Source organism: Notolepis coatsorum, assembly GCF_963971535.1.
Source record: "Notolepis coatsorum genome assembly, chromosome: 2".
NCBI lineage: Eukaryota > Metazoa > Chordata > Actinopteri > Aulopiformes > Paralepididae > Notolepis > Notolepis coatsorum.
In genome coordinates this window covers 115,034,092-115,052,410 of record NC_140166.1, presented here as the reverse complement: position 1 = coordinate 115,052,410, position 18,319 = coordinate 115,034,092, and the positions used below count along the sequence as shown (strand labels likewise).

The window sequence follows — 18,319 nt, the reverse complement described above, 5'->3', positions numbered from 1 at the left end:
TTCGCAAATGATACCACAAAACAGACATTGTTTAGAAAAGTCAAAGGCATGAGAACGAGACATACGTTTCCCTAGCTGACCATCAGATGAGCTGAGCTTGCGTTTGGTTGCATTTCTAGACTTAGAGCTATATGAGCTATAACATGATTTGTGACAAACTACAGAGGCTGACACACCATGGGTAGCAATGATGTTCGATAAAGTCTCAGTTGTAGCTGAATCGTCAAGCTCTTCACTCCTCTGAAGCAAAGCTGTAATGCCTTTTGGTCCAGATGTCTTGAAGTCATTGTCCTTGCCATCACAGGGCTCGAATAGGCATTTCTTCCTTGACATGTCAATCTGAAATTAACAAAAGAAGAATGCACTATTTGTATCCACCGTCTCTGCACTACCACACACTCTACATTACAGAGCAATATGGATACATTGCCAGAATGTACATTTCGGACGGGCTGTTCACTATTCCAATGAAAACATGTATTTCCCATGTTATTGGTATCTTACATGAACTTGACTGGTATTTGCATTACCTTTTGGGTCTCTCTCTGCCTCAGTGCCTCAGATCTTCTATCACACAATTCTACATTAAGGAGAGCAAAAGTACCATATGAATATTCTATACAATATTTTTAATCAAACTTGATGCTTCTCTGTGTGACAAGGGATAGAGCCTGGTGACGCGAGGCTAGGTAATAATCACACATTCATGTCATTAGGGGTATAACGATTAATCGATGCATCGAAATGCATCGATTCTAATGTGACGATTCAACTGCATCGATTTGAAAATGTTAGAATAGATTATAATCTGCAAAATTTTTAAATCTTTAAAAAGATATTTTTTTTTGTGTGTATTGTTTTTGTTGACCTATTCATTCATGCTGAGTGAATCAGTTCCCCCAGCCACATTTGTGTTTTCAACATTTTTGGGGGAATTAACTGATAGAAAATGTATCGAATCGAATCGTGGTCAAATGAAGAGATTTCATGATGCATTGAATTGTTGCCTGAAGAATCGTAATCGAATCTAATCATTGTGAGGTTGAATCGTTACACCCCTACATGACATACATTGCTAACATAGCTAACTAGCTATGCATTAACATTAGTTACCGTCAGATGGCTAACGTTAACCCTAAGAGCTAGCTTACTGTAGCTTACTGTGTAGAGCTAGCTTACTGTGTAGAGCTAGCTTACTGTAGAGCTAGCTTATTGTAGAGCTAGCTTACTGTAGTAAGCTAGCTCTTAGGGTTAACATTATCCATCTGACAGCTTGTGATCATATTATATTCAGTGTTTGTTATTGGATAGTAATAAAACCACAGTTTGTGTATCTGTTTATATTTTCTCAACTTACTTGCATTGAAACAACAATCCTTGAAAATCAGGGGTCTGTATTTGCTGCAGCTGCAGTTGCTCGTTGCCACAGTAGGAATGAGATCATGGTGCAAATTAGCCACTACTCACTTGGAAGTTTTGCGTTAACGATTAGCACACTGAAGTCTTAGTCAAGGCTAGGAACTGGGGTTCTGAGGAAATTTTATAAGGTCAGTTACATACAAAAATCCAGTAGAATAGTTTCTAGTTGTGGCAGCAAACTGCTCTGCTGCCACGTGGACTCATGGCAGAGCTCACCTGCAGCAGTTACCCCAGTAACCAAGCATAAGCGCCTATAGTACCCCATTAGGCGCTCTACAAATGAAAGTTATTATTATTATTATCATTCTGTTTACAATTGAACTTTTCATGAAAATGATCTATAAATTCAGCATCTTCTGAAACATTTATAAACTGAAAATTCATAAAAAATGGCACCAAAATTTGTAGAAATTTGGTAAATTCCAGTAAATATTGCAATTTTGAAATACATTTCTTCTCTTAAGTATCATAAATGGATTCAGCATCCTGAATAATCCCCAAAACAACTCCAACATTGTTGAAATTGATCAAGTAGTTTCTGAGATTTCTTCATTTAGGCGATTATGCAAATTTTAGCTAATTATGCAAATAAAAAAAGTTGCCCAACATTTACAACTTAGCATCCGGCAGTTTCTGAGTGCTGGGGACCCGTACTATCCATATCCATCATAAAACTTTGGTGGTTCCAAAATTTCCGGGTTCACAATGGGGCTCTATGGGATGGCAAATAGACTAATCAGATATCCTGGATGGGAAAAGAAAGGCATACACACATTGGGGGATATCTTCGATGAATATGGTCTCCGCAGTTATCAAGATATATTCAACAAATTTAACCTCACCGATTCCACTTATCTCTTCTATCTACAAATAAGAGCAGCTTTGAGGGCTCACGGAGTCCCATTAGACATTCCACTTGAGCACCACAGATTTCACAAATTCTTTTATGACAAGGAGACGTCGAGAGGCTTCGACAAAATAAAGAGAAACAGGCTACACAGAACGCTAGTAGTGAGGAGGAGGGAGCACTCTTGGGTGATTTGTCACAGCCTGAGTTCTCTTTCCAGCAGATTAAAACCTGTCTGAAAGATACAAAGGGAAAATATGTTAAAGTGAAGGAGTTTATCCCTGATTTAAGGAAGTTTCATGATTATGTCACAATTAGGGCTGTCAAAATTAATGCTTTAACTTTGGAGATTAATTTAAATTATTTAAAGCATTAAAATAAATGTATCTAGATTAATCTATGGAGTGAAAAATCTTCAATCTTAGCTCCGCGGATATAAGAAAGAGGTCTAGCTGAGTCAATGTTGATGGTTTTGTTGAACAGTTGTATTTCACAGGAGAGAAACTGTATTCAAAGAAAGCTATTAAAGACTTCCGGTTTAGCTGCAATATGTAGCGCACGCAATTGGTTACAGCTCCGCTCCCGTTATCGTTAATTTCGTTTAAAACCCTTATTTGGACAATACCAAAAGAGATTAGACCACATCGTATGTATTGATGAGACCCTCTACTAACTATATCAAAAGACAACATGGATAAGGATAAGAGAAAGGGTGGAAGGAAACAAGACACAGCAAGTCTAATGGCGCCGATTGAAACACGTTCAAAGAAAATGACAGGCGACGCTGTGGCAGATCCGTTGGTGACAAGCCCCAACGCGGGGAATATAGAGGAGAATACACAGGGACCAAAGACAACTGGCCCCGAGAGGGAGACAATAGATGACAACATAACAGGAACATCAGAAAAAAGTACCGTGAAGGAAAAAGCAGGCGATTTTGAGAAGATAATAGCAAAAACATCCATCGGATCCCTCACTGCTCCAATAACATCAACTGACACAAGCAGTTCAATTACACCACCCGATTTCAACACACTGACTAACCTGATGGTAGAACAGTCTAACCTGTTGAAAGAACAGATGGTGGAACAGTCTAACCTGCAGATTACACACATCAAGGCGCTCGAGGCAAACGTCGATACTAAATTCGAACGCATCGAGGCTAAATTCGATCGCATCGATGAGAAATTAGAAGAAGTCAAGAACGCGATCGATGCACAGTCAAAGCGAATCACGACAGTGGAGATTTCGGTGACAGAAAACACAAAAGCAGTCAAAGCGAACGAAGGTGGCTTGACAGAGATGGGAGAAGAGATGGAAAGAGCTAAAGAGGAATATCGGAGGGAAATAAAAGGGCTTAAAAACGAAGCGATGGAGAGGCAACTAGAAACCCAACGTTACCACAGGCGGAATAACATCCGCATTGTGGGGCTTGATGAAGCAGTGAACTGCGAAGACATCAACTTTCCAAAAGAGTTATCAACGATTTTGGATAACACCGATCCAAACAAAGTGCCAGAAGTGGAACAAGTTTACAGAATCGGTTCCCAGGGGCAAAGTATCAACGGGCCGAGAGTCATCATTGTCACTCTGCGGAAAACTACAACAAGGGATGACATCATCAAATATGCTCGCAACCAACGTGGGAAGCTGAAGTATGGTGATAAACCAACATTTATCTCCGAAGATTTGAGCAAAGAGGCCATCATCCGACGTCTACCATACAAAGATGTGATGCAAAAGCTGTACAAAGCCGGCTACAAGCCAAGGCTAGCATATCCGGCGCTGTTATCATTCTTGGGCAATAACGGCCGCAGGTCAGGTCCATATACACCTTTTGAATCTGAGGATTTCCTGAATCAAAATGCAGCAAATAACCCAAAGCATGACGAAAATGCCGGAATCAGTTAAGCCTCTCTCTAAATATATACCAGTGTTGGAATGACTTTATTGTGTTCATCAATGAGGTCATTCCACCAGTGTTGGAATGACATTGTTGTGTTCATCAAAGTAGCAAACGATATGCAAGTCGTCTATAACAAAGTGTACTGTGTATAATACGATTCATAATACATTATAATTTCAGTCTCTGGTCTCTGAGGGGACAAATAAATATCAATGCAAAAAGATCTATCTGGAATATTCTGGGTTTATCGCTCAAATGCCCTGGGTCTCTTAGATCATTCTGGAATGTAAAATAGTCTAGGCACTAGTATATTCTACAACCTTCTAGAATATAAGGCACCATGACAACGAAGCATACAACTCTAACAATAACATTCGGTGTGTATACACATAGCAGATAATAAATTAAATGAAGTGCAATCAGTCCTTAATAATACTTTAAAATTAACCACACATAAACGTATGAGCACAGCAAGGTTATTCTAACAATTTAAGTAATCACTCCATTAAAGGCACATTGAAGCGCTAAAAGGCGCTGCTTTTCTATCTTATCTAATCAGTTAAATCGGTTCTAGTGGCTTCTCCACGTTGATAATTATTTATCTCTTATTCCTTATCTATATCTTTCCATTGATTTTTATTTTATTTAATTTTTTCTTCTCATTACTCTATATTTTTTAAATATATTTTAACTTACATTGTTCTTTTCCAATGTTCTTCACATTAAGGTGTCAATATTACTCTATATTTTTTAAATATATTTTAACTTACATTATTCTTTTCCAATGTTCTTCACATTAAGGTGTCAATATTGCTCTACAATCTTTTCCTTTTTTTCCCCCACACGTTAGTGGAGGGTTCAAAGGAATATGTCGATAAAGGTTTATTCTCTTTTTTTATTTTATTTTTTATTTTTATCTTTATGTTATTTATCACAATACTTCATTACAGTAAGGGAAGGTGCAAGACCAAAAGCGACATTCTATTGCAATAGAATGGAAATGTTAGATCCTATGGCAATTAGCATAGGAAAATTAGGATTACAATGCTCAGTTTGGGCAATCCGGTGGACCATGGGAGAAAGTCAATCGCGGAGGATGTGTTCTTGGAACACAGGCATGTTCGACTTTCTGGGTGAGGGGAAAATAGGGGATTTTTATTTGTATATATATATGTTTTTAAGCTCAGCTCTCAACGGGACCTCATTAATTGGATGTGCATATATTGTAGCTTCATACTCCAGAAACATTACCAAAAACTACACGAAAACATGCATAGACTATGGCTAGTTTGAATATAATGGTATGGAACACCGGTGGGATAAACAAACAACACAAGCGCAAAAGCGTGCTTACACTGATGAAAAAAGAACATGTGGACGTGGCTCTATTAAGCGAAACGCACATTTTAGAGGGAGACATAAATACGTTAGCGGATAACATATACCATAATATTAGTCACTCTTCTTTTGCTACGAGAACTAGAGGGGTAGCCATAGTCGTCAGACGCAAATTAAATATCGAATTGAAAGGGGTATGGTCGGATGCTGAGGGGCGCATAACTATAGCTAGGATTATACACAATAACAGGAAAATTGCATTGGCAGCGGTATATGCCCCGAATTTGTACGAAGTGGGTTTCTTCACTTCACTAACAGGAGAAATGTTAAACCATCCCGAGTACTCATATATAATAGGTGCGGATTTTAATGCCATTTGGAACCCAAGGATGGACAAAACTTACCTTTCCTTCTCCAGCGAACAAAAGAATTCATCTAAAGCATTAAAAGATTGGTCGAAATCAACAGGAGTAACTGATTTATGGCGTTCACTTAACCCCATGACCCGCAAGTACTCCTGTCGTTCGGCGAGACACAACACACTATCCAGAATTGATTACGTCTTTGCATCCCCGAGAATATTTGATAAATATGAAGTGGAAATGACACCCAATGCGCTATCAGATCACTGCTACTTAATCCTGAAAGCAACATTTGGTACACTATCTACCCGGGCCCCAAGATGGCGTTTTAATTCGATGCTGCTTAACAACAAGGAATTCATTACACAAATTAAAGAAGCTCTCACAGTATTCCTACAAGATAATGCTAACTCGGTGCAAGATCCCAGAATATTATGGATGTCGGTAAAGAATATGATCAAGGATTTCTCGGATAGATTTACCTCCATATTGCGCAAAAATCAAAACACAAAACTGTCTGAAATGGAAACGCTTTACTCAACGCTTTTTAATTCTTTAAAATACAACAACTCTACTAGACTAGATAACCAAGTTAACATTCTAAAGACAGAGATCAAAGCAATGTACAGACAAAAATCGGAATTGCAAATACGCAGCACTAGACAACAGCAGTACTTCCAAGGTTCTAAACCTAGTCACCTATTAGCCATGCGACTAAGAATTAATGCAAAATTTGCAGATATAACTGCCATTAGGAAACAACAAGCTCTAGTAACAGAACCCAAAATAATAAACGATACATTCAAAGAATTCTACTCCGATTTATATAACTCAGAAACGACCTTTGATCAAGACAAATTAGACACATATCTTAATCAAATTACTCTCCCTAAACTTACGGATGAAGACGCTAAACAGTTAGAAGTACCGATCACATTAGAAGAACTCAAGAAGGCCATATCCGGAATGAAAAACGGCAAAGCTCCGGGAATTGACGGTATCCCATCAGAAATGTACATTTCTTGCTGGGACATATTTGGACCCTTATTACTAAATATGATCTTATACTCAGTCAAAGAGGGAAGCTTCATTGAACACCAAAATACCGCACTCATTTCAGTTCTTCACAAAAAAGACAAAGACCCCACTGAGTGCGGTAGTTACCGTCCTTTAAGCCTCCTCGGAACCGATGTCAAACTGTACTCTAAGATATTAGCCATCAGATTGCAAAAGCATATGACGTCTTTAGTTCATCCGGACCAAACAGGCTTCATAAAAGGTCGCCTGATCAATGATAACATAAGGCGAATACTGCACGTACTAGATACAGACAAAGAGGACATCACACCTAAGGCGATACTATCCCTGGATGCTATGAAAGCATTTGACAGGTTGGAATGGTCGTTTCTATGGGCAGTATTGGAAAGGATGGGGTTAGGAAAAGGTTTCATTGATATGATTAAAGTACTATACAAGGACCCATCGGCCAGGATTACAACAGGCACATTCATCTCCGATATCTTTCCGGTATCACGCTCAGCCAGACAAGGTTGCCCTCTTAGTCCCGGACTATTCGATCTATCATTAGAACCTTTAGCACAATTTATAAGACAATCCCAACACATAGAACCAATAGTAATCAAGGGCACACATCATAAAATTAGTTTATATGCGGACGACGTAATATTGTTCATGCAAAACCCCAACAACACATTGCCGCTTATACTCAAGTTGATAGAGAACTTTGGTGATTTATCGGGATTTAAAATAAATTGGCCTAAGTCGGCTTTTCTTCCTCTTAACACCAGTGCAAAAAAAGAGACAACCCTCCCAGGTGCGATACCCATGGTCAAACATTTCAGATGCTTGGGTGTGGAAATATTTCCCACCATAAGACAAACGGTGAAGCACAATTACACAAAAATACAGAACAAAATCAAAGACGACCTGGACAGGTGGGCAAAACTTAAAAACTCAGTACAGGCAAGGGTATCAATAATTAAGATGGATGTATTACCAAGAATCAATTTCTTCAGCTCAATGCTTCCGTTACCTCCTCCAGAGGGCTACTGGAAAAGATTACAAACCTCCACATACAAATTTATTTGGAATAACAAACCACCTCGCATAAAAAGATCCACCGCACAGAGAAATAAAGCAGACGGTGGCATGGCAGTCCCAGATTTTTTACAATATTTTAATGCCTTCACATTAAGACCATTGAAGAAGATATGGTTTGACCCCGAGGCTTTGGTATCTTGGAGAAAATTAGAAGAAAACATAGTAGCCCCACAGAGATTGAAAGACATAGCATACACTAAACTTTCAATCAAGCATTGTGAGCGAGAATTTGGCCCAATAATTACCCATGCAATCAGGACATGGCGGGAAACACAAAGGAAATTTCCTAACCCTCAAGTATGGCATAATCACACTCCCATATTCAATAACAATGCTCTCTTAATGGGAAAACGACCTATAAGATTCCCTATATGGGAAGAGAGAGGCATACACTCATTAGGGGATATTTTTAATAACAAGGGCCTCTGTAGTTATGTCGAAATATGCATAAAGTTTAACCTCACCGAGTCCACATGGCTTTTTTACATACAGTTACGACTTTGTATGAGATCTCACGGTGTTCCATTACACATACCAATTGAACACCACAGATACCACAAATTTTTCTATGAAAGAGATACATTGGGAGGTTTTGTATCAGGTTTTTATTATCAATTACTAACGTCCTCGTATGAAACCCTTCAACTAGACAATGTCTGGAGGAGGGATATACCAGACCTGGAAAATGACTTTGATTGGCAAGGAGCCTGGGCAAATGTCCGACTTACATCAAGGAACCCGGATCATCAACAAATCAATCTGAACTATATTCACAGGGCATACTTGACTCCTATAAGGCTGTGCAAAATGGGGCTTATACAAGACTCCAAATGCTCCCAATGTACAAATGGGGACGAAGGAACATTTATGCACATGTATTGGGACTGCCCACCAGTTAAGGCATTCTGGAAAGATGTGTCCCAACAATTATCAATACTCGTATTTTGGAATATACCTGTACACCCCGCGGTATTGCTATTGAATGATGTTTTTGAGTTTGCAGTGAATCCACAACTAAAAAGATTGGTTTTATCGGGTATCACAGTAGCTAAAAAACTGATCGCATCACGTTGGTTTCAACCGGAAAAAATGTGCCGGAAAGTGTGGTTTCTTACATATCTCGATGTGATATATCAAGAAATATCTACAGCAAGAATTCTGGGGCTCAATGAATCCAAAATGTCAATGTGGTTAGAAGTGGTGGAGAGAATAAAAGCTAGCCTATAATGGTGGTGTCTGGTTAGGAGTGAGGGATAATGGAGGTACTATCCAAGAGGGGGTCCGGGAGGGGGGGGTTTGAGCTGGAGCATATGTGTGTAGGGTTTTAGAAAATAGGTATTAGGGGTATATTATATACTAACATTTATATAATTGTAACTTCGCTGGATATACACTGTATACGGTTAAAATGTTATTATTGACTATTTTTGTTTTATCCTGTTTCTGTACTTGCATATATTTTAACCACCTTTACTGAAAGTTTCATTATACATTGTGTGTCGAGTACTGACTTTTAATAAGTTTTGTTTTGCAATAATAAAAAAAAAAAAAAAAAAAAAAAAAAAAAAGCTATTAAAATGATGATTTTACTCAAGTAAATATCTGTTACAAGCTTCGGTCTTAAATAGAAAAATTTTATTTTTAATCTAGATTAATCTAGATTAATTAGAGAAAATTGTGAGATTAATTAGTTAATTTTTTTTAATCTATTGACAGCACTAGTCACAATACATATGAGGAGCGGTGAGGAGGCAGGGCAGCGGTGAGTAGCGGTGAGGAGGCAGGGCAGCGGTGAGGAGGCAGGGCAGCGGTGAGTAGCGGTGAGGAGGCAGGGCAGCGGTGAGGAGGCAGGGCAGCGGTGAGGAGGCAGGGCAGCGGTGAGTAGCGGTGAGGAGGCAGGGCAGCGGTGAGGAGGCAGGGCAGCGGTGAGGCAGCGGTGAGTAACGGTGAGGAGGCAGGGCAGCGGTGAGGAGGCAGGGCAGCGGTGAGGCAGCGGTGAGTAACGGTGAGGAGGCAGGGCAGCGGTGAGGCAGCAGTGAGGAGGCAGGGCAGCGGTGAGGAGGCAGGGCAGCAGTGAGGAGGCAGGGCAGCAGTGAGGAGGCAGGGCAGCGGTGAGGAGGCAGGGCAGCAGTGAGGCAGCGGTGAGGAGGCAGGGCAGCAGTGAGGAGGCAGGGCAGCGGTGAGGCAGCGGTGAGGAGGCAGGGCAGCGGTGAGGAGGCAGGGCAGCGGTGAGGAGGCAGGGCAGCGGTGAGGCAGCGGTGAGGAGGCAGGGCAGCAGTGAGGAGGCAGGGCAGCAGTGAGGCAGCGGTGAGGAGGCAGGGCAGCAGTGAGGAGGCAGGGCAGCGGTGAGGCAGCGGTGAGGAGGCAGGGCAGCGGTGAGGAGGCAGGGCAGCGGTGAGGCAGCGGTGAGGAGGCAGGGCAGCGGTGAGGAGGCAGGGCAGCGGTGAGGAGGCAGGGCAGCGGTGAGGCAGCGGTGAGGCAGCCGTGAGGAGGCAGGGCAGCGGTGAGGAGGCAGGGCAGCGGTGAGGAGGCAGGGCAGCGGTGAGGCAGCCGTGAGGAGGCAGGGCAGCGGTGAGGCAGCGGTGAGGAGGCAGGGCAGCGGTGAGTAGCGGTGAGGAGGCAGGGCAGCCGTGAGGCAGCCGTGAGGAGGCAGGGCAGCGGTGAGGAGGCAGGGCAGCAGTGAGGAGGCAGGGCAGCGGTGAGGAGGCAGGGCAGCGGTGAGGAGGCAGGGCAGCGGTGAGGCAGCGGTGAGGAGGCAGGGCAGCGGTGAGGCAGCGGTGAGGAGGCAGGGCAGCGGTGAGGCAGCGGTGAGGAGGCAGGGCAGCGGTGAGGCAGCGGTGAGGAGGCAGGGCAGCGGTGAGGAGGCAGGGCAGCGGTGAGGAGGCAGGGCAGCGGTGAGGAGGCAGGGCAGCGGTGAGGCAGCGGTGAGGAGGCAGGGCAACAGTGAGGAGGCAGGGCAGCGGTGAGGAGGCAGGGCAGCGGTGAGGCAGCGGTGAGGAGGCAGGGCAGCGGTGAGGAGGCAGGGCAGCGGTGAGGCAGCGGTGAGGAGGCAGGGCAGCGGTGAGGAGGCAGGGCAGCGGTGAGGCAGCGGTGAGGAGGCAGGGCAGCGGTGAGGAGGCAGGGCAACGGTGAGGAGGCAGGGCAGCGGTGAGGCAGCGGTTTTTACAGGACATCAGGAACTGGCATCCAGTGTCTGCTCGGACTATAAACTGCTTTCAAAAGTGCTGGCAATGAGACTGAGGAAGGTGATGGACCAGGTAATCCATGTGAACCAAACGTACTGTGTGCCCAGCAGGTTGATATCTGACAACATTACGTTAATTCGAGAAATTTTGGGCCTCTCTGGTATTTTGGGTTGTCTGATTTCTCTAGATCAAGAAAAGGCTTGACCGAGTTGAACACCAATATCTGTGGAAAGCGTTGCAGGCTGTTGGTTTCAGCTCTGGGCTTATAGCTAAAATCCAGGTATTGTACAGGGACATTGAGAGTGTATTTAAGATTAACAGTGGTTTAAGTGCGCCTTTTGAGGTTCAGAGGGGAGTCAGACAGGGCTGCTCTTTATCAGGGATGCTGTACTGTCTGGCCATAGAGCCTCTGTTACACAGACTAAGGACTCATTTGTTGGGTTTTTCTTTTCCGGGTTGTGACATGAAGTTCAAACTGTCTGCATATGCTGATGATGTTATGATTATGGTGAAATCATGGTGGGTAAAGTGATATTACCTGTGTGTTAAAGTGTTGAACCAAAACAAGCTGAAGGATAAGGTTGACACTCCATGGAGAGCTCATCTGGGCCTGCAAGAGGCTCAGAGGCCTGATTGGAGAGCACTGTACAAACCACTGTTAACAAAAATAGTTGGGGATTTACAGTGGAGAATCTTACATGGTGCAGTTGCTGTTAATGCTTTTGTCTCTGTGATCAATTCTGATGTTGAAGACACCTGTCCTTTCTGCACAGAGAGGGAAACAGGTTGTCATTGTTTTTCAGAGTGTGGCAGGCTCTTGTTTTTTTTTTCAGTTCCTGATCCGCATGTTTGAGATGTTTGATGAGCATCTTACTCCACAGATGTTTATTTTGGGGTACAGGTACAGCAGGAAGAGGAGAGTAAAGTGTCAGCTCTTCAATTTCATGCTGGGTCAGGCAAAAATGGCCATTTATCTGAGCAGGAGGAACAATATTGAGGATTTGGTGGTGGTAGATATAGTTTTGATGTATGGTACAGGCAAGGTTGCGAACAGACTTTCATTTTTACCAGTTGACCAGCAATGTAGCAGAGTTTGAGATGATGTGTTATAGGTGGGTGTTGTGTACTGTGGAGGGGTTGAAGTTGGTTTTTGGTTCTGTTCTGAAGTGAAGTTTGTCTTTTCTTTTTCTTGAATTGGTTTGCTGTTATGTGTTTGCGTGATACATTCTGATGTATTGTTGAATGCTATATGAGCAAATAAAGGTGGGTGTTGTGAAGGGCCAGATTAAACCGAATATATATATTTATTTGTATATATATATTTAATTGTATTTGTATATTCTCTAATATTCCCTGATATCCCTTGTATATTCCTTGTACAATATGCATTGAATATCCATTCTAGCCTACTGAACATCCCATAATAGTCTCCATTCTACTATTGGTCGAGACCTTGGTGCCAGGCTGCCATACCCCCCAGACCCAGTTCAAACGTACCGCTCAACATGTACGAACAAGTCCTAGTTCCGCGTAGGAATCTGGCTACCGCACCACTAACGGTACTATTTGTTCATAGTGCGTATATATACTGCGCCACTAAAGTAGGACTTCCTTTTCAGTCCAGTTTCTTACCCTCCAATAGAGTCACAGACGTAAAGCCTCCCCGCGACGCCACGTGTGGGAGTAAGGCCAAGTTCGGCCTACCATCGGTATTGAGACATCGTGTATATTAATATTTGAATAGTCATATTTGGCACTATATCGTCGAGTTGGACGTAGTCTATTAAGCTAATAATAGTCTGTTAATATATAGTGCTTCGTGCGGTGAGAATACTACCGTAGTCAGTACCCCATCGTTTCGGGCAGAGAACTGGCTGCTTATCCAGGATGGTCGACCCCATGTGAGACTGCATCCGAGGAGCCCCAGAGCCGACGAGCGAGTGGACCTGCATACCGGATTATTCTACCGACGACAGCCCGCCTTCCCAGGCACGGATTATGCTTTGTATACAGTGATTATTCCATGGATAAAGACCCCCGACACTGCCGTGTGTTGGAACCCCCCCCCCTGGAGAGGACGCAAGGTGAGGAGACGCTCTGCAAGACGAGGTCGCTTCACGTCTCTCCCCCGTGGACCGGAGAGAGCCGGCTCACAGAGAGTCCAACTGCTTTCATCTGTGGTCCAAGGATCGCTGGCGCACCGAACTGCACAACTGTGGGTTCACCCAGGATACCCTTGGCCGGACGAGGCAGCCAGACTCTACCCCCCCCCCCCTCCTACTCCTGTTGTCTTACAAGCGACCGGATTACCCCCCTTAGTGTATCCAGTCTTATAATCATTAAAGTATCATTGCTGTTATTCCTTAACTATTCCAGGTCGTATATTTACCGCCTGCGCCACCAGAGATTGGACATTCTCTATTGATATACCAACGAATACTCTTTGCCATAAAAGTGCATACTATTTCAATTCATAAATGTAATTAAGTGATTAAGTGCTTGCTCTACACACCATTGCTGTGTAGTAATAAATGCATACTTCGACTTCGTACATTTGTGTTGGATCCGTTTCATCTACGTGAGAGTGTTTATCATAATATATTTATGCCGAGTACTGGGTGGCCGAATATAAAGTACAAAGGTAGTGGTAGTAAGTATCATATCTAGTAATACAGTCAGGGAATTGTACCCCTCAGTTACAGTGGGTTTAAAAATAAAAAATAAATCTCTCTCTCTCTCTCTTTCTCCCATATCCTCCTCTGTCCCTCCCGTCCCTCCTATCCCTCTATCTGTATCCATTAATTTAATTTGACTCTGTGTCAGAGTGCTGCCTTTGGCCAGGGGAGAGCAGTAGATGATAGGCCGGGTGGAGGATGTGTCTGACCCCAGGCCAGGGGAGAGCAGTAGATTTCAGAGCAGCGATAGTAACCGAACGAGATGTGAGTCGTCAGCAAGGCCTGCAGCGCCAGCAGCCAGCCACTCTCTGGTGTATTTGGGAAACTGCAGTGGCACACACACACACACACACACACACACACACACACACACACACACACACACACACACACACACACACACACCACTCAAACACAAAACACACACACACCTCTGCAGCGCTGCTCATGCTGTCCTGCCCCTCGCTGGCTCGGACCAGCAGCAGGTAACGATGTTGGTCGCTCTCATAGTCGATGGAGCGCGTCAGACTGATCTCCCCCGTCTCTATGGTGATGGAGAAAAGGCTGCTGGGATTTATGAGGAGGCTGTAGCTGATTGGCTCCTTCTGGAAGGACACGGCGGGGGTGACCAGGAAGCTGGAGAAACAAGGAAACCATGGCAACAGTTATTATTCACATCTACACCCTATAAAACATTCATGAGCATTTAATACTTTATAAAAACCCTTTGCGTGATCATATGGGAGAGAGACATACAGAGAGAGAGAAAGAGAGAGAGAGTAGGAGATATACAGTAGATAGACAGAGAGACATATTAGGAGAGAGAGATAGTAGGAGAGATAGAGACAGAGATAAAAAGACAGAAGGAGAGATAGACAGAGAAAGAGAGAGAGAGTAGGAGAGAGACAGAGAAAGAGAGTAGGAGAGATACAGACAGATAAAGATTGTCAGCATGTCATAGCCTGAGGGACAGTGTTGTGACTTAACACAATGGACGCCAGACCCGACATAAGTCGGGGTAACTCGCCATCGCTTGAGCGCCAAACTCAAGAAAAGTCGGGTTTTGGTCCTTATTTCTTTTATTAGCTATTTCCATTCATAATCCATCAATCCAGCCTGATGTTATCATTGGGAATGGGTCTGAGATCGGAAACGTCCAATACCGCCACCTAACGCCTTGCGGCCGCTATTGCACTCTGATAAAAAAAAATCTTTTTTTTAACAAATGTTTTTTATTTTCCCTTTTTTAACATGATCAAATAATTATTATAATCCACGCTATTACTCGGGCAAGGCAAGCGCTTATAACGGATGCATCGACGAGGGTCGGGCCCCCCCCGTTCATGTTCAATGCTGGATTATGCTGGAAACACGATCGCGATCAGTACTTGGAGTGGCGATCAGATAATTGGAATATCCTTTTCGGGACAGATCCTGGTCAAGGTAAGGAATATATGGTATCAATATTGCGTCGATCTGAAAATTCCTTCATGCTGATCGGGGTGTGTGTGTGTGGCGTGTTCCGTTGGTAGCGATCAAAGCACGGAGGGCCCCCCCCCCCCCCCGCCTTTCATGCATCCATGATGAAACATAATACCGATAATCTAGCATTGATTTCAGATTGATTGTTGATCTAAGCGAGGAATGGCACGCTTTATATTGAAATGCACTAAAACGCTGTTTAGCGGCGTTTCCTGGGATTACACAGAATTACTCTAAAACTATACTCATATTCACCACAGTATAAAACTGGAATGTATTGATGAAAAAAATCTGTTTTTTGCATATTGACCTAAAGAAACTCACTGACAATCGACTATATTATTAGATCCATAGCTATAATATTTAATATAGTTTAACACTGCAAACACCGGCATGTATCCCCATTCATTACAGCTCTGGCACACACGGCCATACGCCCACAGCGACCTCTGGCGCTGAACCATAATGTCAAGTCTTGTTTTATTTGTTTATATTTAACCTTTTTTTTTATATATATAAAACCTATGTTTTGTTTTGACAATTCTACATTTTCATACGTTGTAAACTGCTTTGGCATTACTGTTAATGTTTTGACAACCATGCCAAACTTTGAATTTGAGAAAGAGAGAGAGGGTGTTTGGCCCTCTGTGCTATCCGTAGTCTCCGTGTTTAACCATAAGTCTGCCAGGAGACGAAACCTGGGCCGCTATGTTTGTAGGCAAGTGCATAGACCTCACAGACCTCACATACCTCACAGACCTCATAGACCTCACAGACCTGATGCAGTAGACCTCACAGACCTCACAGACCTCATAGACCTCACAGACCTGATGCAGACCTGACAGACCTCACATAACTCATAGACCTCATAGACCTCACAGACCTGATGCAGTAGACCTCACAGACCTCACAGACCTCATAGACCTCACAGACCTGATGCAGACCTGACAGACCTCACATAACTCATAGACCTCATAGACCTCACAGACCTGATGCAGTAGACCTCACAGACCTCACAGACCTCATAGACCTCACAGACCTGATGCAGACCTGACAGACCTCACATAACTCATAGACCTCATAGACCTCACAGACCTGATGCAGACCTGACAGACCTCACATAACTCATAGACCTCACAGACCTCATATACCTCACATACCTCACAGACCTCACATACCTCATACAGTAGACCTCATTATACCTCACAGACATAATAGACCTCATACAGTAGACCTCACAGACATCACATACCTCATAGACCTCATAAACCTCACAGACCTAAAACAGTAGACCTCACAGACATCACATACCTCATATACCTCATAGACCTCATACAGTAGACATCACATACCTCACAGACCTCACAGACCTGATATACCTCACAGACCTCATAGACCTCATAATTACCTCACAGACTGCACATACCTGATAGACCTCACAGACCTCATAGACGGCACATACGTCACAGACCTCATATATCTCGACACTACCATCCGAAACACATTTCTATGACAGCATCCCCTCAAACACTAACCCTAACCTTAACCCTAAACATAACCGTTAAGCCAACCCTTAAAACTAACTTTAACCCTAAACATAACCGTTAATTGAACCTTAAAACTAACCTTAACCCTAAACATAACCGTTAATCTAACCCTAACCATAATCTTGTTTTGGGGTTAATGCCCCCTGCTGGTAGAGCACCTTAACTGCACCTGCGTGTTCTTTTCACACACCATAACCGTTTATCGTGACACTGACACGCTATCCTGTAGTAGACGAGCGTGCGTATTTCACATATTGGCATGATATCAGGTCATACGACTACTACTACTACTACTACTACTACTACTACTACTACTACTACTACTACTACTACTACTACCAATGATAATGATAATACTAATAATAATAATAATAATAATAATAATAATAATAATAATAATAATAATAATAATAATAATAATAATAATAATAATAATAATAATAATAATAATAATAATAATAATAATAATAATAATAATAATAATAAAGAAGTACAATTTATAAAGAAAAATGTCTCAGTTAAAACAGTTATTGAACCAGGGTGGTTTGTGATAATGGTTCTAAACTGACCACTGTTTGTGAGAGTATCGGTCTTCAGGGTGTGTTGCAGATTGTTCCATAATAGGAGCAGTAAAACAAAAAGCCAACTTTCCAAATTCAGAACAGACTCGGCATAAAGCCAGTCATTTGAGCAGGTTAGATAGGTTCCAAAGATCCAGCATGGTTGTGATCATCGGCGTATTTAGACCACTATCAGTAGGGCACTGATGATCATCTGATAATTTTTTCTTTTCTTTTTTTTAACAAATGTTTTTTATTTTCCCTTTTTTAACATGATCAAATAATTATTATAATATTTTTTACTTCGCTTTGAAATATTATAGTGAAATATTTTGCACTGTTGTCACATTTATCTTGTTGAAATCCTCCAACAGGCTCTTTTTTGTAAGTTGACTGGTTTGCACACCAATAATACAGTGCAATAATAGAATAGTAGAATAGATAGTAAAATGATGCAATAGAATGGCCAGAGTAAAATAGTGCTACAGTACAATAAACAGCGGGATGTATTAGAAGGCTATGGTGAAGAGGTAGGTTTGTAGCTTATTTCTGAAAATATTAAGAGATCTAGCTTCCCTAATGTCCATAGGTAGTGTGTTCCATAACTTTGGTGCATAGTTAGCAAAGGCTGCATCCCCGATTTTCTTTAGACTGTGGCTTGGAACCTTCAATAGACCAGTAGTAGATGATCGCAATGTTTATACTTTGTATATATAAGGAGGAGGACCTTGAAATCAATTCTAAATGTTACCGGAAGCCAGTGTAGGTTACTTACTTGTAACTTCGGGTTTGATCCAAGGAGTAAGTTTTCCCATATTGCTCTGTAACATTTCTCTTTTTGTTATAGGACCGACTAGTAGGATTTCAGTTTTGCCCT

The 18,319-nt window shown here is 42.5% G+C and overlaps 1 protein-coding gene across 1 annotated transcript in view; it reads right to left on the bottom strand.

Annotated features, from left to right (window-relative positions):
* Positions 1–18,319, bottom strand: part of LOC311223493 (neural-cadherin) — a gene marked incomplete at both ends in the record, with an annotated part of 1,556,546 nt that overhangs the window by 1,093,605 nt on the left and 444,622 nt on the right. Inside the window, 1 exon segment of the mRNA XM_084308277.1 lies at positions 14,285–14,489. Coding sequence (XP_084164403.1) covers positions 14,285–14,489 — 205 coding nt within the window.